At 33.9% G+C, this 27,500-nt stretch overlaps 1 protein-coding gene across 4 annotated transcripts in view; it reads left to right on the top strand.

Moving 5' to 3' along the window:
* The window catches only part of LOC145293717 (uncharacterized), a 558,329-nt gene extending 530,909 nt beyond the window's left edge, over positions 1-27,420 (top strand). For 3 of the 4 annotated variants that reach the window (XM_080140155.1, XM_080140158.1, XM_080140156.1), the window contains exons 2-3: positions 21,783-24,047; positions 26,814-27,420. In XM_080140155.1, the coding sequence (XP_079996281.1) occupies positions 21,829-24,006 (2,178 nt within the window). In that variant the 5' untranslated portion in view covers positions 21,783-21,828 and the 3' untranslated portion in view covers positions 24,007-24,047; positions 26,814-27,420. Of the gene's footprint in view, positions 1-15,909; positions 16,706-21,782; positions 24,048-26,813 lie in introns of those variants that run through there. The other variant, XM_080140157.1, reaches the window with a different exon arrangement.
* The last annotated feature ends 80 nt before the right edge of the window (positions 27,421-27,500 follow it).

Genomic DNA, 27,500 nt, shown 5'->3' on the forward strand with positions numbered 1-27,500 from the left:
TATATATATATATATATATACTAGAAGGTCTCTGGCATTGCCCGGACCCGGGCGTAAAACTCGCTTAAATATATTATTTTGATTAATGCATTTTCCCATTTTGGCGCCAATATATAATAATGATTTAAAAAGTTAGAAGAAAAAAATGACTTGTACGCCACCACCCAGAATCTAAACCAAAACGTTTAACTTACGATTTACTTCTTACTTTGACGTTAATGCCTGAGATATGAAGACATGCTTGTTGTAAGATTAAAAATCAAAACATGAAACAATTGACCTTCACCTGGCAAATTCCATCTCTTTAAGTTTCACACTTTTGCACCCAATTTTTCCCGGCTTAAACCGTGGCTACCGAGAAAGAAGGCCGATGCATATGACAGCGTTACGTCACTTCCTGATAAAGTTGTAGATATAAACAGATTCCGGTATTCAACCACGTGGTCATGCAAAGAGGCATTAATAAATGTCTACCAATATGTGTTACCGATTGTCCATGTATGTTCTAAAAAGAAATAACCACTCTCCATTCGGATAATATTTATTATAATTTCACATTTAATCAAAATATCGTAAGTGAATTCGTGTTTGAACTTATATTTTTATCGGAGAAAATCGAATATTTCATTTTATTTTTTTTTTTTACTGCAAAACAAACAATTTTTATATAATATTTTACAGTCTGTTCTTTTAATAATAAATAAAACTTACCTGAAACACATATACTCATATATTGCTGAAAAAATCAAAATGTAATACGACTATATATATATATATATATATGTAATATATATATATATATATATATTTATAATATATATATAATATATATATATATATATATATATATATATATATATATATAAATTTATAAAATATATAGCGATTAAGCTACACTGAATATTCGGCGTTTCATCCACTCTAGAATTCCTCAGGCTTATGCGCTAATTCTGTGGTTGTTTATCGTTTTTATATGGTCCTTTTCTATTGAGGATTTAGTTAGCCAATCAGCTTTCTAGTATCCACCGCGCCCTTTCCTGTTCCTATTCCGTACTAACTAGCTCTACCTACGAATTGAGCACCTTTTGAAGTAAATACTTAAAGTTTACGCATAAATCTATACTTTCGTATATTAATTTTATGTGAGTAAATGAAGTAGTTATATATATATATACATTTGTATATATATGTATATATATATATTTGTATATATATTTGTGTATATATATGTATATATGTGTCTATATATGTATATATGTGTATATATATGCATATATATTTGTATATATGCATATATATGTATGTATATATATGCATATATACGTACATATATATATATTTGTATATATATGTATATATATGTATGTATATATGTATGTGTATATATATATATGTATATATATGTATGTGTATATATATATGTATATATATATGTATGTGTATAAATATATGTATGTGTATATATATGTATATGTATGTATATATATGTATATGTATATGTATGTATATATATGTATGTATATATATGTATGTACATATATGTATGTATATATATGTATGTATATATATGTATATATATCTATATGTATGTATATACATGTATATATATCTATATATATATCTATATATATCTATATGTATGTATATACATGTATATATATATATCTATATATATGTATATATATATATCTATATATATGTATATATATCTATATATATGTATGTATATATATATGCATATATATATGTAAATATATGTATGTATATATATGCATATATATATATAAATATATGTATGTATATATATGCATATATATATGTATATATATATGTATATATATGCATATATTTATATATATATATATATATATATATATATATATATATATATATATATATGAACAAATGATTATACGCTCTATTTCCTTTTCGGTTTTATTGAGCTTTTACATCTGGTTGAGATTACTTTACTTGTAAATATTAACTCTTTAATATTTATAATATATTTTTAGTTTACCATTTTGATTACCTTGGTAAACTTATTGTAATTTATATATATATATATATATATATATATATATATATATATATATATATATATATATATATGTGTGTGTATATGTAAGTGGAGTTGTGTAATTGTTACGCATATTAAGCTCGGCTACTGTATCACATTTACTAATTCTTTGATAAAAATGTACGAATCCATATATTTTCTCTTTTGCGGTGGATTAACTAGTAGAACAGTCAACACTCCCAATAACTGATAGTGCAATTAACAAAAAGCGAATCATTAGAATAGCAGAATTAATTGAATCTGTACTACGTTAGTGTTTGCAGCCGTTCTGGCCATGTCCTTGATTTGATTTTTAATATGGACATGTTTATATATATATACTAGCATGGGTGCCCGGCGTTGCCCGGGTGTTTGGAGGTGTATGCTGAACAAAAAAAAGGGGGTATTTTTTTAAACTTTGACCCCTATTATGACCCCTGAAAATTTATTGTTTTGGGCTCAAATCAAGTTATTAAGTTAGATTCATGTCCACGGAAGCTATATCTAAAATTTAAAGTGTGTAGACCCAAAATTGTCGGAGAAGTTTGGTAGAGTTCTCAAAGCTCAAATCGTTGAACTTTGACCCCTTAATCGCCAAATTTCTGGCTAAAAACCGATCACATAGATTTTTCCAAATCTCAGTACCCTGTATATCAAATTTCGAGTCTGTAGACTAAAAATTGACAGAGTTATTTCGTAGGGAAATGTACACAGACACACACACACACACACACACACACACTTTAACTTTTATAGATATATAGATTTAAAATTTGAGTCTGACAGAATGACAAAATTATATTGCAAACCGATATATTAAACAAACGAACTTCAAAGAGACAAATGAACACATAAGTAAAAACAATTTGTATTAGAAAACATTTATTATTCCACGTCTTTTTTTTACAGACCTGACGACTGAGGTTCGCTCTTAATAAAAATTGTTTTTTATAGTCTTAATTTTGACTTCCTTTTTCATAAAAAACTAAAAAAAAAATCAAGAAAGAAAAGAAATTTAATTTTATTTTTTCATTAATTTCTTTCTGTGCAAAGCAATTCTTTCAAACTTACTCTGTTTCCAAAATGTTTTTATTTTATTCCCCTCCCCCTTCATTCATTTTCCTCCGCATCCTGGCAAAATTACTGTACACATAGATTCGAAAAAATAGTCAAAAACAAATATATAAATAAATGTTATCAAAGGCAAGATAAGTTACTTTTCTACCTAACTGGATATCTTTTTTGTGTTTTTATTCAATGTAATATATTTATTCAGCTCGAAAAACATACAGTGTTTACCGATGTGTTGGAAAATTCAAGATGGCGTCTCACACCCTCTTTAACACCGTAAGTTTGGGAAAAGGTGTTATAAATAAAAAACTATACAAAATACTATTAAAAACCCGCCGAATATATGTCAACCTATGTCACGGTAACATATATTGAGCGAGTTTTTAACAGTATTTAAACAGGGCACATCGTAAAAACTGACCCATTAATTTTCCTGAAGTAAAAACTATATAGTTTTTAAACTTTTAAAACTGTACATTATAAAAAGAAAACTGTTCGAGTGATTTTTTTTTTTTTTTACATGGGTGTCACCACTTATCAAGGCCCAGAGGCCACTCAAGGATAAGGGTTAATAGGTATACATTAGTCATTGTGATTTTAGCATAGTAAACAGTGGGAATTTTGTAACTTGGATTACTTGAAAAAGAAAACTGTTCGAATGATTGAAAATGAAAACAAAATAACAATGTAAATATATTGATAAGAAAAAAACAAAAACAAACGAAGTTTCCGTTTCAGGAACCCGAGTTTAATTTTATGTCGTAATCATTCAACTCGTTAGCGGTTTTATTCAGCGATTAGGGATAACCATACGACATATCTAATTACCAAAGCGATTTTTTTTTTATTTTTTTTTTTTTATTAAAACTAAACCTGTTTAGTTTTAATGAACCAATTTTTTTAAAGCCAACACTTTAGTTATTTTGAGAGCGTGCAACTGCACCCGAAAGGTTGATTAGGAAACTCCAAATCCTTTTATGACTCGGAAAAAAAAGGGCTTTTTATCGGCTTAAATGATAAACTAATGTTAAATATTAGTATTTGCCATCGATTCTGAAATAAAATGAAATCCTGACATTGTGATCATTTTTGCAGGTGTTATGTGCCAAATATTGAAATAAGAATGTTTAAATTCAATTATTGTAATTTAAGTCTTTAATTTTAAAGTCGATTTTATTTATAAAATATCTTTTTAGAAATCAATCTCAAAAACAATCTGAACAATAAATCTCTTTTGTTATGGCTAAGTTTTTGTCAAGGGTAGAAATTATAATAGACAAGTATTCATCCATGATGACATTTTACCGATTTCCTGGTTTACAGGTATTCTTGCTAAATTTCTTCGAAAGAATTGACATAAACAATACTTCAACTAAATACGTATATTTCATGCAATAATGACTTTTATTTCTTCTGACTTTTCCTAAACTAAACATAAAACATCGGTTAGGATTAGTTTAACATTCTGTAAAAGTACCTTCCGTTTTTTTTTTTTTTTTTTTTTTTTTGTACTTCTGCAGAGAAGGTAAAAAACCGATAAAAACTGGATATATTTTTCGTGTTTTTATTCAATTTAACATGTTTATTCAGCTCGAAAAGAATACAGTGTTTACCGATGTGTTGGAAAATTCAAGATGGCGTCTCACACATTCTTTAACATCGTAAGTTTGGGAAAAGGTGTTATAAATAAAAAACTATACAAAATACTATTAAAAACCCGCCGAATATATGTCAACCTATGTCACGGTCACATATATTGAGCGAGTTTTTAACAGTATTTTAACCGGTTTTTTATTTATTACACCTTTTTCCAAACTTACCGTGTTAAAGAGAGAATCGGCCGCCATCTTGAATTTTCCAATACATCGGTAAACACTGTATGCTTTTCGAGCTGAATAAACATGTTAAATTGAATAAAAACACGAAAAATTTGCCTTTGATAACATTTATTTGTTATATATTTGTTTTTTGGCAACTTATTCGAATCTAATTTAAGACCACGAGTGAAATGAGAAAAAGAAGTCAGCGGGTTTGGTTGCCATAACAACGTGACGGTAGTGAACGTGTGTGTGTGCGTGTGTGCGCGTATTTCGTGTAGTTTAGTTTCGCATAATAGTTTCGTATTTTTTTAATTTGTAAATAACAAGTTATTAAAAAATTAAACCCTTCCAAGATGGACAATAAATAAAGCCATAATATTTTATGGTAAAGGTAAGAGCGTAGAAACGATTGTTTTTTAGGAGATGTGATTATTGGATTAACCAATCAGAAATCGTCTGTGGCACACACATCTCTGTTTTTATAGATATATAGATATATATGTATATATATATATATATATATATATATATATATATATATATATAGCTACAGTCAGTGTCAAAATGTTCTTTTTATCTGTGCCTAGAGCTCAACGAGAATTTCATGAGAAAAAACTCCTTTGCTAGAATTGCCAATCTATGAAACACAAAACCGAGTCTGCTTCCCAGCTCACTGCAATATGATCGTTTTGAATCGTATGTTAGGCTGTCGTGTTAAATGATCAAACCCTACTTTAGTTCCCCCATTACCGAAAATGATAGAGATGCCTAATCTTTATCCTCGAGTGATCTGTGGGCCTCGATATAAAATCATCATTTAATAATCTCAACTTTAACGCTTCAAGTTGCCTTCTTTGTTTCTTTTTAGAAAACGTTTTATATAAAAAAAAAAAACTGGAACTTCACTTGTTCCTGATCTTCAAAACGATACCGATCTCGTGAAAATCCGTCGCCTCTGTCGAAAGTTTTACGCATACATACATACATACATACATACATACATACATACATACGTGATGATTGCAACTTTTTTTTGTCCTACTGGTGAATTCACACCCTCAAGCTAGTTGGCCGTTGACCCAGAAAAAGGGTTCATACGACCTTTGGAAGATCTTGTTCTTAATCCTTCAGGGAGACTAGCCACCCTCCTCACCAAAAATGTCTAGGGTCCCCCATTTTAGTCGCCAGTGACCCGACCATGAGAGAGGAAGTACTAGGTTACATGGTACCAGTAGCATATGACATGACATGACAACCCCCCTCCCCGTTAAAGTGTTTCGTCAACCACAATTACGCCGTTCTCCCTTTTATTAGCCAGCACTACTAATCAAGGGAGCCGTCTCTCCGGCATTAGTTACCCCATTTTCATGGTTAGTGTAAGTCCAGGTAGCCCCCACTGTAATTGCTGAGGAAATAAGCTTATATTTGAATGACCAGCCATAAATTTGACTTGGCGTTACCTGACGTGTCGGTGGGTACACGGGTGGGGCATACGAAAGAATAATGAGCTAAATTATGTACTTGAAAGGCGTAACTAATCTACAATAGGCCGTATCAAAAGGTGTGTGTCCTTGCATTAAAAAGGTAAACGAAATAAAAAGCAAATCAGGTTAGAAATTAATGCCATAAATAAACTATATACTTGTAACGAACGTATGCAGTTTTATACGCATACGTGCATCTTTACCCCTCTCGCTCTGTGCATAAAACTAAACATAATTTCCATGAGCGAAGTTTTTTCTTTTACTTAGAATTATCCATCTGTGAAACACAATACCACGACGCTGCTTTCTAGCGGACATAGACGCTTTTAAGTCTAATTGTTGTAGTCTGAAAGGTTTCTTACTAACTCGACCCCACGCTATAATTGAAGGAGAGTAAAAAGTAAATCCTGGGTTTCCTTTCGGCAGCCGCGTAACTCTCGCTCCCTTTATATAGTCCTTTAGTCCTTGCATTCTATAAAGGGGAAAATTACTGTTTTCTATTTATTGTATTTATCTAAAAAGCGGAATCCAAATAAAATATATTCGTAGTAATAGAAATCAAAACATGTATAGAACAGGCAAATCCGAATTAAATATCGATATGCCATAAGTCTTGCTATTTGGGTCTGAATAACCTGTATGGAATGAGTGGGTTTAGGAAAAGGTGTTTGTCCTCGATTATGCACGGACAGTAACAACTGGTGTTCTTAAATAGGATAACGATGACTAAATGGTTGTCAACGCGGACTGAAAACATTTCTGTTTCATGTTCGAATCCAGTTCGTTCTACAGAAAAAGAAAATTATCAAGCGCAATCTTGACCTTTTGTCTCATTTGCTGGACAAAAAGGTAAATGAAATAACAAATAGTGTTGTCTGAAATTCCTTTTAACGAATTCTTTTAGATTTCTAAATATTATTTCTTTTAAAATCATTTTGTGTTTGCAAAATCATTTTGCGTTTTCGCAAAAGCTGTTTACCATTGATTACACACAGTAATTGCCAGTGTTTTTAGCTGAAACTGGGGTAATAATAGTCTTCTCAAGGATTCAAGTAGTCAGGTGGGAAACAGGCAAACGAAAGAGAGTTCCATAGAAGCTTTGTTCATGGAATCTACGTTTCGATTTAGGCACAGATAAAGACTGGGGAAAATTACTGACAGTGGAAACAACGATAAAACAAAGACAGACTCGCAACGTCACTTCTGTGGGAGAGAGGTTGCACGGAAGAGAAAAGGGTATCACCCACTAAGCCACGAAGTCTATTTTGTACTCTGTCAAGGCAGGATAGGCTGTTTTTAGCAGCTCAAGCCTAGATTTGGCAGCAGTATTCCATCCTTGCACGTACTTGGCTTTTATATAGATAGAGAATTGCATTAGGAGTGAGATATCTTCTTATCTTATCCTTTTTCTCTCATCATCACATTTTTTTTGTAATACTAACCATCGTCCAAGTACTCGATCAGATATCGCTATAGGTGTTCTTAATCTCCTTGTTGATTTAGATGAATACATCCTCTAGGCTATACAACTTGTGTGGCTCGTATTCATCTTCCCTTGGTAAAACATGGAGATGTTTTGCATGAAAAGTGAGCAAAGCTGGAAATAACGACAGCTGGATCGCTAAGATATTACTTTTCACAATTTCTATTTCTAAGGAAACCAAGATGATCTAATTAATGCTTTAATACAATAATTAGTTTAATTCATAAACTTGAAAACATTAAAATAAAGAGACCTTTTAGACTAATCGGCTTACTACACTAATCTGTACAATAATACAGCTTTCACGTCTAATTAAAAAGAGGATATTGTTACCTCACACCGATTATAAAGTGGAATGATAAGATGTATCGCTTATTTAATTGGTTATGCACGTCAACAATTAGTGATAGACACTGCTATTGAGCGTCTAATGTCTCTCTGTACAGGGGTATGTCAGAAAAAGAATTGGCATGAGGATGCTGTTCTATATATTAGACCAGGGCTTCCCAAATTTCAGGATACCACGGAGCCCCTGGCAAGGATAAAGGTTTATCACGGAGAACTAACAGGATAATTTCTGAAATAAATATGAAAAACATTAATTTAAAATTTTCATATAAACTGATGATAATTTTTACAACCATTTCCTTGTTGTTTATTTAATGAAACATTTTTGCATTTTTTATTAATTTATTTTTAAATTTTCTTTTTCGTGAACCATTTTGAAAGTCCTTGCACCTGTAGTTATGTATCACATCTGTTTCCAGTAAAAAAGATCGATAAGTAAATGTTTGCAGCCATTTAATTTTTACATATAAATCATTTGGTCCTCTTTAAGAAAGGAGTTCCGAAGCCCCTCAACCTCACTCACGAACCCCTCAAGAGCTACGAAGATGATAGTGGTACAACTAAAACGAGCGACCTTTTTTGCCCCAGAATTTATTTTTTATATAGTCACAACCATTCTCAATTCACTTTTGCCAGCGATAAACGATTGCTGTGCATGGGTGTCTGGAGCGCGATTTGTCATACAAGGTTTGTCCGAAAAGTAAAGACTTCTATTTTTTTAACTAAAAAACGTTGCAGGCCTACAAAGACGGGAGTGGTACTAGTAAAACGAGCGATTATTTTTGCTTCAGAATTTGTTTTGTCTACATGGTTACAATTCTCATTTCACTTTCCACAGGAATTCAATGACTCATCTCTGCTTCCACCGCGCACCCATGACAGATGTTCTTTCTTAGGGTTTTATACCGTCAATATCTGCAACAAAGAGATCAAACATTCACGTTAAAAATGCATACGTTCACTCATTATAACAATGCAATTTGCAATTTTCTCTAATCCATTCGGGCTTAATAAAAAAATATAGAAGGCATTACTTCTAAATCGCCTATCGTAAAACGTTCTATCTATCTTTGAAACAAGATACCATCAATCTGCTTCCCTGTCGACTGCAGCATGATCATCTTTAAGTCTCTTATAGAAGTAAGCAGTTGTAGGGTCGTTCATCCCGAAAAATTATTTCTCCTTAAGCCGTCTTCTGCCAATCCCACCCATTGTTTTAGGTTCTCATCTAGTGACAATCATTGTCCAACTAACGATCTCTTTAACTTTTGTCCTCGAGTGCCCCAGGCCTTAATACTTGGAAACTCATCGGTATGAAAATACAATTAATGTTCTCCTCCCCTTTGCCAATCTAATTTTTTGGATTCGTTGCAGCGCCATTAGTCAGAGTTCCAGAAAGTCAGATTCAAAGACCATTTTTTTTTTAATTAGACGAATCTTGCAATTATTTAATGGGTTTCATTTTTAAAGAGTAGAACATCTTTATTTGATCTGTGTTAGTGTGTCAGTCAAAGAGTGTTTGACTGTGTGTTTGTCACTCGAAATGTGTTTGTCTGTGTGTTCGTGCTCTTCCACATCTACAACATCAGTCAGATACGTTACTTTTCCTGCATCTTTTAAAAATGAAATTTGTCAGGAGCAAAATAAGAATTTACTTAATTCTTTTTTGTTTTTTTTTAATCTGCTTTAAAAACACATTTCACCTCCTCAGCGATAACAGAAAAAACATTCGGCTTTTGTTTCCGTTTTTCCTTTTTTAATTATTCTACCCTCCTCTTTCTTACTGTCTATCGATCAGTCACCATATCCTCCCTTTCCATCTTCCCCTCTATCTGCCTTTCTTCCCAACGCTTCACACCCCTTCTTCCATCACTACCTATAACTATTTAAACTATCTTATTTAAACTCGCCCCAGAGAAATAAAGGTCGGATGCAGAAATGAAGTCAGTTGTTATGGTGTGTGGTTAGCCTCACATTATCAGCTGATCAACGCCGGTAAAGAAATATGCACTACGTGTTTTAGAGAGTCGCCGATACTAAATGTTAGGCAATCAGCACAGGCTACAAAAAAGTGAATTATTAATGTTTATACAAACACTATCAACCACTGAGCAATGTTGCAGCTTTTATTTACAAAATGTTTCGCATTATCTCTTATGTAGCTTGTGATTTCATTACGACACTTCTCAACATGCAATATATATATATATATATATATATATATATATATGTATATGTGCGTGTGTGTGTGTGTGTTTGTGTTCTGTATATTTTTTGAAGAAATAAAGACAAAGGCACAGTGGTCAATTACGTTTGTAAGAGCGTAACATAACTATTACATTTAATACACAGTAATATTTCTAGTAGCTATTGATACCTGTGGTTTCTGGAATATAAGAACTCTTATAGCCCGTTTACCTTTCAATGGGCTAAATAGATTTATGTATTTATATCCCTGTCTGTCCGTCACACATAGATTAATTGAGTGTATATTTGTTTAGTTCCAAATGGCATGTCCGTTTTGTTGTCACATTAGTTTAAAGTCATGCTAAAGTTTGTAAATGACATCTTTGTTTATTTGTCACGGTGACGCTTAAATTACATCTTCGTTTGTCTGTCACGCTGGTATTTTGAATGACATATTTTTTCTGTCACGCTGCATTAATAAATGGCATCTGAGTTTGTTAATCACGTTGAAGTTTTAAATGGCATCTTTGTTTGTCACGTTGCAGTAATAAATGACACCTGCGTTTATCTGTAACGCTCAAGTTTTAAGCGCCATCTTTATCTGTCAAGCCGCAGTCATGAAACACATCTGCGTTTGTCTGTCACGCTGAAGTTTTAAATATAATCTTTGTCTGTCACGCTGCAGCAGTTTAAACTACGCCTTCTTTTGTCTGTCAAGCTGAAGTTTTAAATTCCATCGTTGTTTGATACGCTGCCGTTTTAAATGGTGTATTTATTTGTTTGTCACGCTGGCATTTTAAATAAAACCTTAGGTTATATGTCAATGTAAGCTTTTAAATGACATCTTTGTCACACTGATGTTTTAAATGGCATCTTGATTTTAATATCTGGATTTAGATAGACGTAGCATGTTCGTCGGTTTCCACGTTTAAGCTTTAAAGGACAATTTTACTGTAAAACTTTAACAAAATAACAAATTCTTTCGTCTCTCAAATAGCATTCTCGTCGGTCTGCCACGCTTCAGTTTAAAATATCATTTTCGTTTATCTGTCAAGCTTAAGTTTGAAACAACATATTCGTCGCTTAACGTACGGTTTGAATGGACGCTTCTTTAAGACTATCAGATTTGGTTGCGCAATAATAACATCCACCTTTTTAACCACACGTGTGCTTTTGTTGTTTGATAGGAAAGTGTTTAAAGACACACAAGGTTCTTAACAGGCGCGCGTCGTTTACAAGGAAGAGTGAAGGTGAGGATGTTATAAAAATCTTAAGGTGTAGTGACGTGTTTACTACATGAGCTGTCGTACGCTCCCTAGCAGTTTTGTAGTCGGCGTGGAAGAAAATAAAAACATACCCCCACCCCACCTTAAACAAAAACATTCTGCTGACGTCATCGCTCACCCGACAAATCAAAGCGCGGCGTCTGGATATGCGTATTTCACGTCTGGAATTTTTCCCCGATGTAAACAATACAATATACGCGGATAGATACAAGGAATTGTAATTATTGTTTTTAATAACTGTAATGTCGTGAAAGCGAAAGTGAAAGTAGAAATGTGTGGTGTACATGTTCTACAAAAACGACACGTGTTTTTATTGTTTTCGCTGGTGATTTTCGGATATACAACTGATTTGGAATTACGTTTGAAGAAATCGCCATCGAAGCTGTTTACTACACAGAGGAGGTGTGCTTAGTTGTAAACAAATATTTGGACCCGGAAAACATGGAGTATTTTGGAATGTCAACAAACAACAATGATTTTTATTTAAAGGAGCACAAAACAATTTGGTAAAACAATAGTTCTGGAATCATCTCGACAAATAGAAACATGACTTTATTCCTCGAATTTGATGCCACGAGGAAAAATTTGTCGTTCGTGGATTTACGAATGTCGGCGGCTGTTCGGATGTAAACAAACGGTTTTGGGGAGGGGGTGATGCATTCGACAAAAATCGAAGACATTTGAAATAGAATTGATTATTACAATACCAGATTGATTATTACAATACCAGGAAGTGGAAACTGCTTATTGTACAAAAAAAAGTCACTTGATTTAAAATAATAACTTATGATTTATTATATCTGACATAGCAGGGAAAAAGTCAGCATTTGTATCAGGCTAAAAAGAAAAAAAAGAGAAACATACACACTTTGAAGTATTTTGTGAATATGTAAAATTATTCCTCATAATGATATTCTTTAAAAACCGATTATAATACAATTCGTAATACAAACATATAATACATATATAGATAGAGATATAAATACAAACACACACACACACACACACACACACATATATATATTCGTAATATATACAGGCAAAGATTGTACAAAAACATATATGTATATATATATATATATATATGATAACTAGCACATATATACATATATAATAATTATCACATAAATAGTACATATAACACACATGTAATATATATCGTACATAGAATATATATATATATATATATATATATTATAATACGGACACACGTACATATATTTATATATATATATACGTAAAAATACCTGTCGTGATTTGGACATTTAATTAAACGAGTTATTTATCGTTTAAATATCGAAGCAACGCATCTAGATCCATTTAAACTATAAAGAATAAACAAAAAATAAACAGCGAGGAATGGCATTTGTACAGTCGGCTCAAAATATCAAAATCCCATGTGTAATTACTTTAAATTAAATCTTTGAATGAACAATGTCTCGATACGAAAATCCCCCACAGTAGTCAGTATAAATGACAATGCAAATTATACATTTATTTATTTAATATTTTGTTTAGTCATAAAAGATTTAAAGACAGAAAACTAGAAAGAAAGCCTCAACATTATTACTTTTGATGTATCATGTTGTCTTAAAAATAATGAAAGCAGACGTAACAGATCTTCAGTAAACAAACATAACAGATGGAATGATTTTTTTGTTTGTTTAAATCAATAACAACGTTAAAGTTTGTTTCTTTGCTTGTTCCCACCAACAGCCACAAATATAAATATATTTAAAATACTATCAACAAAAGATAATAAAAATATATAGACATTTATTTTTATATACAATTTACCTTGCCTTAAAAAATTAATAAATATATCATCCGTCGTCATCTTTAATCAGATTAAAGCAACGCAATATTGATCTTATAAGAATTAAAAATAACAATGATCGATAATTGATTTGTCTAATAAAAAGTGGGGGGAAACACATTGTACAATTAAAAAAAAAACAATTGCTAAAAGAAAACAGATCTCCGAAGTGTCTTATTATTGTAGTAGTAGTGGTAGTAGTAGTAGTAGTACTAGTATTGTGGTAGCAGTAGTAGTATTAATGATAATAATAATAATAATAATAATAATAATAATAATAATAATAATAATAATAATTAACACGGCTTAAAGAATCTGAACATATAATATTTATAATTTTGTCGTCAAGGTTTTATCCATAATTCCACCTGTCATCTGTGTATGCTCGGCGGAGATCAAACAACAGATCAATACTGTTAAGTTCGTTATTTTTTTGCATATGCGCTCTGATCCTTGACTCATAAGATAACTACGACGACCGTCTTGTTGAAGTGCCTCGTATTTACAAATCTAACATCAAATTTTAAGGTGACAACACCGAAGAAGTCCATAAGTGCACACACGCACACACACACACATACACACACACACACACACACACACACACACATCAGAAAATTATTATATAATTTTACATCATTATAATTTACTAATATAATTTAATTATTAAAGCTTTACATGTATTGAACTTGTTTTAAAATATTGTTTTTAGTTGAATACATTCGAATTTAACATATATATATATATATATATATATATATATAAAGCTTGATACATTTGAATATATATATATATATATATATATATATATATATATATATATATATATATATATATATATAATGTCGCGACAAATAAAGGTTTGTTATGACTAAAAATATTGAAATAAATATAACATATTTTTAAAGTTATATAAGTATATTTAGAAATATTCGAAAATAAAATTTAAAAAAAAAAAAAACTAGTTTGGCGACACTTTTTTTTTACGCGAGGCGGAAGAGCCGGGTCGAGATTCGTAGTAGTCGCGCCATATTTGGAAGGGAGTGTGGAATGCGCGACCCTGACGTAAACAAAAATATGCGACAATATGGCGTCAACCCGTCATCAGCAGCATTTTTTGTTGACAGGCATGAATATTAATCAGGGAATGTCTGCGAAAACATGCCAAGACTGACAGAAATAGTCTTAACATTTGATTAAGTCCGTACTTTTAAATCACAGCATTAAAAATGTGAGAAAAATAAATAAAGACTTCAGCTTGTTCAGATGTGATAGGTGGTACCGCTAACAGTGTTCGAGCCCAGGCTTTGACTACGATTTGGATACGGATTTTGCCGGTCGCCAGAGTTGAAAGGCGAACACGACAACGTAGTCTGTGTGCAGTTTATATTTGATAAACTATTTCTACTTCAGATGTCCCTTCACTGTAATCTCAGTTTGAAGCGATTTACATAAAAAAATAAAGAATATTTTTCTACATTTATAATTGAAATAACAAATATATAGATATATTAATACGAGGTGGACTAATAATTATATTTTTTATAAAGTATTCTATTTATTTACACGATATTTATATTCTGTTGATATATTTTTCTGTATCGCTTAAAAATATACAAAATTAAAAACGTAAAAATAAAAAAAGTATTTTTTATATTAAAAGAAGTATTTTTGTATATTGAGAGTAACGCGTTTCACTAATAAATGCTAATAACCGGGGATGCCTTACTGTACCGTTTAGAATATATAAATATTTTTACAAAATTTACTATTTAAGATAACAGCGTTCGAAAGTATTAAACTTAGAATTGCGTCCGAGAGAGATTAATCAGAAATGTTCTATATTTAAAAAAATTTGGAATTTGAAGCCGACCGGTTTATTTTTGTATTTTAAATATTAATAGGGAGTCCGATAAATACGCAGATCTTGTAATGCCTTATTTTTCTATAGCAATAATTATCATGTCTCTGGAGCGCTTATAATAAGAGATTCGTCCTTCATTTATGTCTGCGAAATGAAACTAATATTTATATTATGTTTATATATTTGAATGTAATACCTCAGTCCAGATATCAAAATAATTCATTTTTTTACAAGTAAATTTATTGAAAATAAAGATCGGAGATGTAAAAATAAAAAAAAAATTATTAATATATTTTATATTTCTAATAATTATCTCAATTTTTTTTGTGAAATATATATATATATATATATATATATATATATATATGTATGTATATATATATATATATATATATATATATATATATATATATATATAATTTTAAAAAAGTGCTGTCAACATATTTTTGTTTAACGACTTGTGAAGTAACAAATAAAAAACTTTTTTTAATAAAAAAAACTTTTTATATCGAAACATAAAAACGCCCCCCCCCAATACATCAAAGGTGCTTGCAGGGATAATAAACGAAAATCGATGTGTTCCGGATTGTCGTTGTTTCATTTCAGATATTATTAGAAAGAAAAAAAAACAAAAAAAACAGATGTAACCCGAGTGAAAAAAGGAAATCCGTGCCTATACAAAACTGTACTGAACTCCATATTGTCACTATACACTGCCACGACTGTAGAGACTTAAATAACTCTCCATATAAAAAAATAGTAAATAAAAGATAATTAAAAAAAAAATATCAAGCAATAAAATTGTTTTATTCGTCCATTTAATATTTAACTAACATCATCTCCATGAACAAAGTTTGTTTCCTAGAACTGTCCGCATCTGGAACACAATACCACGCGACTGCTACCCAGCTAAACATAACATGCTTGTTTTCAAGTCCAATGTAAACAAGTTCTCATTGACGCCCATTTGTGCCGATCAAGGTGTTGTCTCATCGGCCACGTGACACTCATTAACTCTTATCTTCGATTTGCTTCTGCGTCTATTTAAATGGAAAACACCATATAAAAAACAAGCAAAACTGTCTTCTACATGTAGAGAAAAAAAACGTGCACGAACTCTTTTTTATTTGCCTTGAGCAAACTTGATGAAAACCAGACTGTTTACTTTCAATCTGAAATACTATTTGCTAGATATTTTCACAATTGAGCCCCCCCCCATAAACTGTCTGTAACTCTTAAAGAGTCAACCTCAACCAATCCTTCCCATGTGCGCTAACTTGCGGCACAAAGGTCAGTTACAGCTGTCACTTTCGATGTTTGCACGTTTTGTTGTTTCTGTTCGTGTGTCCGTTTGTCAGTCTCTGATCTTTCTGCTTATGAGGTATTACTCCTCCTCTTTCCGACTCTCTCGCTCTCTCTGTCTGTCTGTCTGTCTCTCTCTCTCTCTCCTCTGAGGTTGTTGTTGTCGGTTATCAGCTGTGGCTATCTGTCTATATATATACGGCATAATCACATCGATACACCGATTCTTGTTATACCACCGAAGTTAAGCAACGTTGGGCTTGGTCAGTATTATATGGGTGACCAGTTGGGAATGCCAGCGTTTGTATTGAGGAAGACTTCAAAATAAAATTCCTAGCCTATTCCTAGGGAATGTCCTTTTCTCTTCCCTGTACCCACATCCTCACAGAAGAGACGTTGCAAACCTGTCTCTGCGCTATCATTATTTTCATAGCAAATGCTCGTCTGAGCTGCAATATATGACCCCCTTTGCCAAGCTTTCACGAAAAAAATTCGTCTAGCTGAAACCACCACCATTAATTTCCGATACACTATATATGGCCTAAATCTAAACGTGGATTCCATGAACAAAGTTTCTTTCTTAGAACTGTGCGCATGTGGAACTCTGTTCCGTTATTCCTACTTTCAAACTGACTACAAGTCCAATGTAAACAAATTCTTGATGAGTCATCTCCTTAAGTAATCCAATTTACCAAATTTCCTCTACTAACGATCACTACGATATTTTCCTATTGACTACCTTACATTCATAAACCTTTACCTCGAGTTGCATCCGGGACTTGATACGAGGTGACACTAGTGTAAAAAAAGACGTCAACACCTCCTTGCAAAAATCTAACATCGTTATCTCCCCTGAGGGGGGTATACTGACAAGGGGTTTGTGAATGTGTTATTCCCACGAAACTTACTCCATTCCAAGGAAGCTGGTTCAATTTGAATAGGACGAATGCCGCTTCGGTATAGATAGTCCGTATATCTGATTACTACCCATCTCTCTCCCTCTCTCTCTTCTTTTAAGGTTGTTTTTTTTTTAAATATCGGTTATCAGCTGTGATATTACCGGATTGAAATGAATATCAAAGAGCTTAAACCTACTTTCACCTCAACCTACTATCAAATAGTCAGATAAAGTCATGTAGTCGATTTTTTAAAAATAATTAATCGCAATTACATCTAGCTTCCTAACAATGGACACTCAGAATTGCGCAAAAAATTGTTGCTTTTTTTATTAACCTCGGTCAAGGAAGATCCCGTCTAATTTGACTAAAGAAGATAACACAATTTGATCCTTTTCTTCTATTTAATTTTATTACCCACCAGGACAAAGGAAATACTATATTTTGATTCTCGCATCTGCATCTCCAATGCCGGTTCCAAAATGCCATTCTTTGCTGGAATTCTTGTATATCACAGAAACCCATGTGATAGCATTGTTATAATTTGGTATAGAAACAACAAAGATGTTTGTCAGCAAATATATAATAATGCAATTATTTTATGTAATGCTCAGATGCAATACAGTTACTTATCAAATGTACATGTGTAGTTCATAAGGTAATGTACAAACCAAAGAAATGAACAATGTATATGCAGTCTTGAAATGTATGTGTGCATGTGTATGGAGGGTGGAGCATCGTGTGTAGGGTTAACAATTATAAAAATAAACAAACTCGAAAGAATTTAATTGATCTCAGGCTCAGGGTACATGTGTGACACCATCGACCCTCTAAGCGCTAATTCCATATCTTAGTCGCCAGTTGCTCTCAATTAATTTCTGTCGTCTAAACTTTCTAATCTAAGCCGCTATCTACCATCGAATGTCTCCAACTGAAAGCTGCTTTAAACTGTCGCAAACGCAAGACTGCCCATAAACTTTCCAAAAACTGATTTAAACGATCGCAAAACTAACTCTTTTCTATATATACTCTTACTTTTGCACCTTGTCTCAGTTTATGCAAAGCCTCGGTTAACACTACTATTTCAGCTGTTTTTGTATGCCTTGATAAAGAACTTCATCTTTAGTTTTTTTTCCACTAACCTCACTTCTCATCCCTTTATTCTGATGATAAACTTATTTTTTGTTGTAGTTTTCCTCATTAATTTATTAATGAAACTGAGACTTCTATAAATAATCTGTTCTTTACCTTCATCTTTCTTAAAACTAGCAAAGTCTAATGACTCTAAAACAGAAATAAATATGGGGAAAAATGTCTTGAACATAACATATAGACTCAAACAAGTAACGGTATGACATACACATATAAAAATTCATGGTAACTGCCATTAACCAACTAGCTATGCATTTGATAACATGCAGCTTTACTATTGTGACGTGTCACAAAATGAAATAAACAGTCTAATCAATGAAAAAAGGAATATATAGACATTGTAATGAATAACTCACAGAAACCAGTTTCTACCTAGACTGTCTAACAAGAGGAGCAAGAGGTATGGGTTTCTCAAAGATACCCCATCAACATCATGCTACCATTGTGAGAAGCGATAAGATCAGATTAGCTCCAAGAATCCAAAGCTTATGATGGTACACTAATATCATGAAACTCTGGCCAACAGAAAACCTCCACCAGGAAACATTTTGGACAAGTCTTTCTTACAACTGAAAAAGAATCAGTAAATAAGTCTGCTATAGAAAAAAAAGCTTGAAATAGTAAAGAGGTTAATATCCGTCATCCGGTAGGATTCCCTATCCTTATTTAGAACGAAATGATAGAACATATAGGTGCTTGTACACTTTTGCGACCGCGCTATTTTGAAATATTTTTTCAGGTTAAATTCAAGCTTCACGATATATATATATATATATATATATATATATATATATATATATATATATATATATATTTAATGATTCAATTGTAAGATGGAAGCACAGAATAGTTACAAAACGCCCTCTCCTTCCCATGATGAGAATGGCTTTCAAAATAATTACGTTATTATTTCAGCACGGCGGCAAAGTGCACAAGTACCAAAACTTATTATATGTATATACAGATGTAGTGTGCAAAAGACCAAAAGAAAGAATACATTTTGAAGAAACTGATTTTGCTGTGGACTTAATGGTTTCATATTTCTGCATGGAAGACTTTATCTTGCCTTGACAGAGTTCAGAATAGACTCCGTAGCCTAAAGGGGGTGCCCTTTTCTCTTCCCTGCAATGTCTTTCTCACAGAAGACACGTTGCGAGCCTGTCTTTGTTTTATCGTTATTTTCATGGCAAGAGCTCATCTGAGCTCTAATCAAAACCCCGCCCTCGCCAAATATTTACGAGAAACACACGTTTGGCTGAAAATACTGCCAATAATTTCCCTCACTCTTTATCCGTGCTTAAACCTAAATGTAGATTCCATGAACAAAGGTTCTTTCTTTGAACTGCACACCTGTGGAACTCTATTCCATTTACCTGCTTTCCAGATGACTACAATATGGCCGTCTTCAAGTCCATTGTAAACAAATTCTTGATTAGCCGTTCCCCTTAAATAATCCAATTTTACCAAATTTACATTTCCAACGATTACTATGATATTGTCCTTTTGACCAGTGTACACACTTTAACATTTATCCTCGAGTCGTTCCTTGGCCTTGATAACTGGTGATTTCCTTGTAAAAAAATATAAACGTGACGTCACCATTGTCGACGTTTTATAATGCTGCTGTCGCTCCTCCTTTTTGGCCCTGAAATTATCGATCGCTAAGAACAAAGAAAGTAACACGAGCATGCGTGTTGGAGCGTTTTAACATTCCGCCATCGTTTGCTTCTCTTTGGTATTTGGCTGAGAGATAGGCACTTTGAAATCTATTCCCTTAGATATTCGAATCGATCAGGCGAAAAAAAGATGTGCTGGAAAATCTGTTCCCCCTCTCCCTTCTGTCCATTTCCATCGCTTCCCCTCTCCCTCTCTCTTTCTCTCTCTCGCCTTCTCTCTCTCTCTCTCTCTCTATATATATATATATATATATATGTGTGTGTGTGTGTGTGTGTGTGTGTGTGTGTATAAATATAATATATATGTATATAAATATAATATATATATATATATATATTCTGGGTCAGAGTAGAAATGTCGACTTTTAACTAGATGTTTGTAAGTTCAATTTTATATATATACTAGACTACCCGTGACCCGTTGGGTCAGTATGTTATATTAGCTATGGAATTAATGTATGAGCGTGACACTTGTGATGTAAAGAAAATAGTTTTTTGTGGCATAACAGAAACATTTCTATGAAAGTATATTAAAATGAAAAAAGAATATAGATAGATTTCTGAGTCGTTCTGTTTACAATTGTTTATTTAAGAAAAAAAACTTACAGCCATTGAATTATAAGTGGTTTGCAATACTTATAGGTAAATGTGCACTGAACAGATACCATAATGCTTAAAGTTTAGATTAAAATTTTGATATATCTTTTAATTTAAACGCGAAAAGAAACAATTGGGGCGCTGAAAACGTACACAGTAAAACAATATGTTGTCAACGGGTCAAAGTTGATTTATTTTTAAGAAAATTGCGACAGTATACTTTTAATACAGAATAGTTGCAAAAATCCTCGCTCTTCACATATTAAATAATAATTTCTAAATAAGTGCCCAGGTCAAATTCTGCAAAAGTCGCGATTTGTGTTTATTTGTATACATTGTTATGGTTTCTGTTTATGTACGCATGCGCAAGGTCATTTGAGTTTTTTAATTATATATATATATTATATTATATATATACTATATTTGTATATTATATATATATACTATATTTGTATATTATATATATATATATATATATATATATATATATGTAATTTAACCGGAATCGGGAATTTAGTAAGAAGTCTGTAATTGAATCAGAACTGGGAAATATACTGGAATTTATTTATCCTAATATATATATATAAATATATATATATATATATATATATATATATATATATATACATATGTTCCTTGAATAATGATAAGTTTAATCTTTCGTCATTTCTAATTGAAAATGTAATGCTATCTTTAATGAGCTTTCTATTTTTTCTAATGCTTGTTTTCTTTTCTTTATTTCAGGGGTTAGCGAATGTTGGTTTAGGGGCCCGCAGCATTTGCATTCAAGATGAAGCTGCGACAGTTCATGGCCAGTTCTCTACCCCGAATGAGGGTGAGAAAGAAAAAACAGCCGGCATTCCAGGTGTTGAACAATGAAACGCAGCAGTACGACCGAAACAGCAACAATTTTATCGCCACGGACATGTCACCCGACTCGATCGTCAAGGGGGACATCGACATCGTGAAAAATGTATGCTTCAGCAGCCACGTCGGCGTGGTCTCCGGAAGTGACGTCACGCATACGTCATCGACAAGCACCAGCGGCACCAGCAGTTGCACAGGAACTTCAGGTGGACCGGGTGGGTGCGTCGTAACCGGAAGTGGGGACCATATTGAAGGTGGCGTGTGTGCCAGTAAGAATATCGATACGCTGTGCCACGCCATCGACTGCATTGACCTGGTGAACTTCAACGTGAATCTCAAGGGCAGTATGGGTGACAGCAAGTGCGATTGCTGCGATAAACACATCTCTCAGATAATGGCATCCTCCTCTTCGTCAACGTCATCGCAGGACAACGTCGAAACGGCCGACAGCGAGGAGAGCATCAGCTCCAGCAGTTGCTCGACCGATAAGCAAAACAACAGCATTCCGAAGGCCCGGTCCCGTATCAGAACGAACCCCTGGCTACCCTCTCCAAGACCCACACCGTCAACCTCACCCACCTATTCGTCTTCCTCATCATCGCTCACCTCACATTCAACACCTTCACCCATGATATCGCCGCACGAGTCCAAGGGACGTTTCTCCTACCCGGCAGTCAGCGGTGAGCTACGAAGTATCAACGAGCGCGTCCGGCTCGGGCCAGACCGTAGCTGGACTCGTAAATTTGTACTCACTAACCTGAATTACGGTGGAGGATGTCGAGGCCGTCTTCGTGGCTACTATTTGTCGGACAGCGACGAACAGTCGCCCATTGCTGAGAAAACCGGCTCCATTACGGAGGAAGAGGAGGAGGAAGAGGAAGATGACGATGGTTACTTTGACCATCGGATCAGCTTTGAGTACGAGGAAACGCTTGAGAACCTGCTGGAAGCTGAAAACAACCATCCCCGAAATGCCCGCTATCTCTCGATCCAAGATCTTCTCACAGAGGAGAGCCTTCGAAAGGAGAAACGCAGGAGCACATGCTCAGATTTTAGCGTTTGCCATGACGACAGCTGCGATGAAGGAATGGCGGTGGATGGCATTAGCAACGACCTAGACAGTTCAATCATGTCTTCGACTCTAAGCTCCGAACTTACTGACATACGAGAAACGGACACTGGCTATTCGAGCCTAACATTTGACAGTCCTTCTTCGGAAGTGGACAAAGACTTTGAATGCATCACCACTGCTGAAGAAGAAGAGGAAGAAGATGACGAAGAGGACGACTTGGAGCTTGTCGAGAAAAAGCACATTCGAAGGAAGATATTAGTAGATGAAAGAATCTACAGAAAGGAATGGACATTGGAGGAAGAAGAAGAGGAGGAAGATGAAGAAGAGGAAGAGGAAGAAGAAGAGGGAGATCTGCTCGACCTTTTTCGAGACGATTTCACGGACGATGAAGTTGTAGCTACGCTTGACAAGACTGCCATAAAGGTACTTCGATCCACCGACTGTTCATCAGACGAAGACGAACTGCGCGCTCTCGAAGCCTCTGAGAAAGCGTGCAGAAGCGTCAACGGCATTATCCCCACCGAGATAGGACTTTCTATTGACGATGTTTGTGACATGGTCACCGGTGAGGCTTCCGGTGCCTGTGTTGGTGTCGGTGCCCGTGCACGGGTCACCGGCGATGCATCTGCTTCAACCGTCTCTGCCGCCGCCGCTGCTGCCGCCGGCAGTGTTATGCTGGACTCTGGCGGTTGTGTAGCGGGTGCTATCCCGCGACGCTCCTTGAATGAAATCAAGAGCAGTCTGGAAGAAAAAGTGTACAAGCTTCGCCAGGAGAAGCAGCTAGTCGAGCAGAAGATCCGCGAGGCGAAAGAGGCCGAGAAGATCCGCGTGCAAGAGAAGAAGAAACTGCAGAAGCACGTGATCATGCACCGAAAGCAGATGCTATTGCAGACTCTCACCAGTCTGAAAGAGAGACTTGAGAGCCAAAGCACCCGACTACAGAGTAGCTACAGTGCTGTTCTATCAATGCAACGCCGATTTGCGCAGCGCCAATCACCATTACTGCTTATATCGGCGAGCAGTTCTTGAACAGCACTAACCAAAAACCAAACTCACTTCATAAAGGGAAGGTAAGCTCTCAAATCTTACTCTATAATTCCATCACATCAATCGAATAAATTTGTTGATAATTAGCAAAGCCCTTTCTTTATATTTCCACTAAACTGAGTTATTTTACGATTGGTTAGCTACGCTATCTTTATATTTCAACCACGCATTATAACATCAAACCAGGTATTACCTTCTTTTTTCTGGGAGGGATCATGTATTATCTAATCTTCTTGTCATTATGCCATCCCCTCAGGCATTATCTCATTCCCATGAGACTTGATGGAGCAATTTTTTCCTATAATGTTTCTGAATTTTAATTTAACAAGTACTTTATATACAACGCTGATTTCTATGAAATGTTATTATGTTTTAATTGGAATCCTTTCAGTTAAGTTACGGTAATTGTATTTATGTATTTATTTGCGGATTGTTATCTTCATCTTCGTAGTTAGTGTTGTTTCAGAACGTTTCGACCAACTCATCCCATGGCGTTTTTCAAGTGATTAACCGGGACGGGATAGAAATGCTGAGTCTTTACTGTTTCCGCAGTAATTACTGCATTCCATAGTTGTCGCTGTTGGTTCATCACGTTTTGGCAAACCAATCCTCTAGTCTGCCTTGGATAGGATTGAAATCTTCAGACAATGCTCATCTGGAACCGTTACGATTCAATACCTCTATCCACTGCGCCACGAGGATGAGTTGGTCGAAACCTGGTGTTATAACAATAACAACGAGATAAGAATAAATATCTGAAAAATAATAAATAAATAAACGCCAATTCTAGTATGCATTTTGGGAGCCTTAAAACTATTTCTACTATTTGAAATACTGGTCTCATTTAAAGTGCTATCTTCACAACATCTCACAACGTTTCGGTCGGTGTAACTTCCGTCCATCTTCAGATGTATCTTTCCTGTTTGTAGATGCACAATCCTACCACTTTTATTACACATCACTATTTATTACCTCAGATTCCTATAAAAATGTCTTGATATAAATTTACATGTCCGTACGTGTAAGGTCACAAAATCATCATTATCGCAAAAAAACAAAAAAAAGACATCACCATCCCAAAAATTATGTATGAGAAACGAATGACCTCCCTTTATATTCCCACTTTATTAGTTAAAAATCATTAAATCACTTTCGCCTTCAAAAATTACATAAAATATGACTGTGTGTTTAAAGGAGCGGTTTAAATTGGCAAATATATTTTATTATTAAAAAAAATCATGTTTAGAGGAGACTAAGTTTTTTTTATATAATTTTTTAAATTGACAAAAAAAATGCAACGGAATTTATAATTTATATAAAAATTATTCAATGTGTGTGTGTTTAATTTTCATTGGGAAAAAAAAAACTAAATTGTTTTAAATTTTTAGCTTTAAAGTTTAAAAAAGAATTTGCTAAAAATGGTTTTAAATTCGACGTTATTTGTTTTAATTTTTTATTTACTTCTTATAATGTGTTTTGAAAATTTTAAACGACCGTGGAATTTCCACGAGTTCGACTAGTATATATAAATACATGTATGGTTTTGGAAGTGTGTATCGCAATTTAACAGGATTTTCTGTGTTTCTTCTTTGTGAGAATATGTCAAGCTATTAAATGGAATCGATGGTATTTCGTGTTTTTATACGTGGGAATATACGTGGAGTACCGCCTTGTCGCCCAAGCACCAGTTAACTTTATTCGTGGGTGCAGCTCCTTGGTGAATTAAACGTGCCCCCAGATACCAACCTGGACATTTCTACGATTCGGCACGGTATATACACCTACTAGCCTTTCCCAATGGTCACCAATCTTGTACTGGTCAGACCAATCATTGCTTAACTTCGGTGATCTGGCGCGGACCGGTGTATTAGCGTGATTGTGCCGGCTACGCGATACTCCACGTAATGGTGTATCGGCAGTCTGCTGCAAGATGTCTCCCTGAACCTGCATGTAAATCACACGTTTGCCGCAATGAATAGTGATATCTCAAGTGTGTGCAACACGAAGTTGCGCTTCGTGTATCACCTAGAATACTTAGTAGGTGGGGCTGGCTCAATCCTAATGAGCAAAAATGTATACTAGTATCAGAGTTCTATCTCGTCGTGCGAATATATAAAAACACCAAGCAATCGATTCCATGCAATGGTTAGACGAACCCCCACGTGAACGAAACGCAGAGAGTTGTGTGTATCCCAATTACCATATATATTTTCAAAACTCATTACTTATCTCTACATAGATAGTGAGCACTGTCGAAATGAATACTGAAACTAAATATCTAAAATGTTATGTAGATCGATAACGAATGTATATACAGACAGAAGGGTTCCATAACCGATAGGATACAACTGAAGAAGGTCGTGTGTTAGATAGACCAAAAACCTGTAAAAATAACATTAAAAATGAGAAAAGTGGCCCCAAAAATTCAAATAACATGATAACATAATCATTACTAACCCTAGTAACAATGGCCGTCGTGCCAAGATCACAGTGTAGTATCAGTTCTGATGTTACACTTCAACGTTTCTGTTTTCGGTCAGTGGGAGAGAAATCCTTAATGTCTTAGAAATTTTTTATTTTTGTTCCTATCCAAAGTGCTCTCTTCTGGGAGGAACTAAATTTTCCTTACATTAAAAACTGACCTTGTGTCTAACTCTGCCCTCGTGGGGAGGCAAGTAAATAGGAACACTAGTATATCCAATCTCAGAAATATCGTCAAATATATTTTTTTTGCCTATGCATGATTATTAATGTCTTTTTTTCTTCTTTTTTCTTATTTGTTATTTCAGGTTGAAAACCAGTAATATGTCCTCTCATCTTCTTCTACGTGAAAAAAAAAATGCAACAACAACAAAAAAAAACAACACAAGCTTGACCCCCTAAAATGGAATGAATGACATATTTTGGAGAAACTAAAAAGAAAAAGTGATAAAAAAAAATAACAAAGAAAAACAAACTCTGGAAAGAATATTTAAAACAAAAGACCCCCCCCCCCCGAAAAAAAAAATCAAAAATTGATATACGTCAGCCATTTTTGTCATCCAGTTCAAACAGTTAATTTTTTTCTTACATAATCTGCTCCAAGACTTATCATACGTGTTTTTCTGTCCTCGCCACGTGATCAAAATCAAAAAAAACAAAAAAACACGAGACTATATGGACCAAAAACTCAACGTCGGTCGACATGTATTTATGTTTCTCAAAAACCGTATTTTTTGTCATTTTTTTGTATTTTATTTAAAAATAATTTTTTTTTATTCTGTAAAGATTAATGCGCTCTTGTCCACAGTGGACAGAATTTTTGGACAACAGGGAGTATGTTGCAGAGGGGGGTGGGGAAGTATACGTTTACAATGGACAAACCATGAAAAAAAAATGAATAAAATATGGAGTATATTTTTTCTTCTCAAACAATTAATTATGATGAAAAGTAATGTTTCTTCCTCTCATGTCTGACTATTCATTGAATTTGATAT

Source organism: Euprymna scolopes, chromosome 15, assembly GCF_053919585.1.
Source record: "Euprymna scolopes isolate OS-2025 chromosome 15, ASM5391958v1, whole genome shotgun sequence".
Lineage (NCBI taxonomy): Eukaryota > Metazoa > Mollusca > Cephalopoda > Sepiida > Sepiolidae > Euprymna > Euprymna scolopes.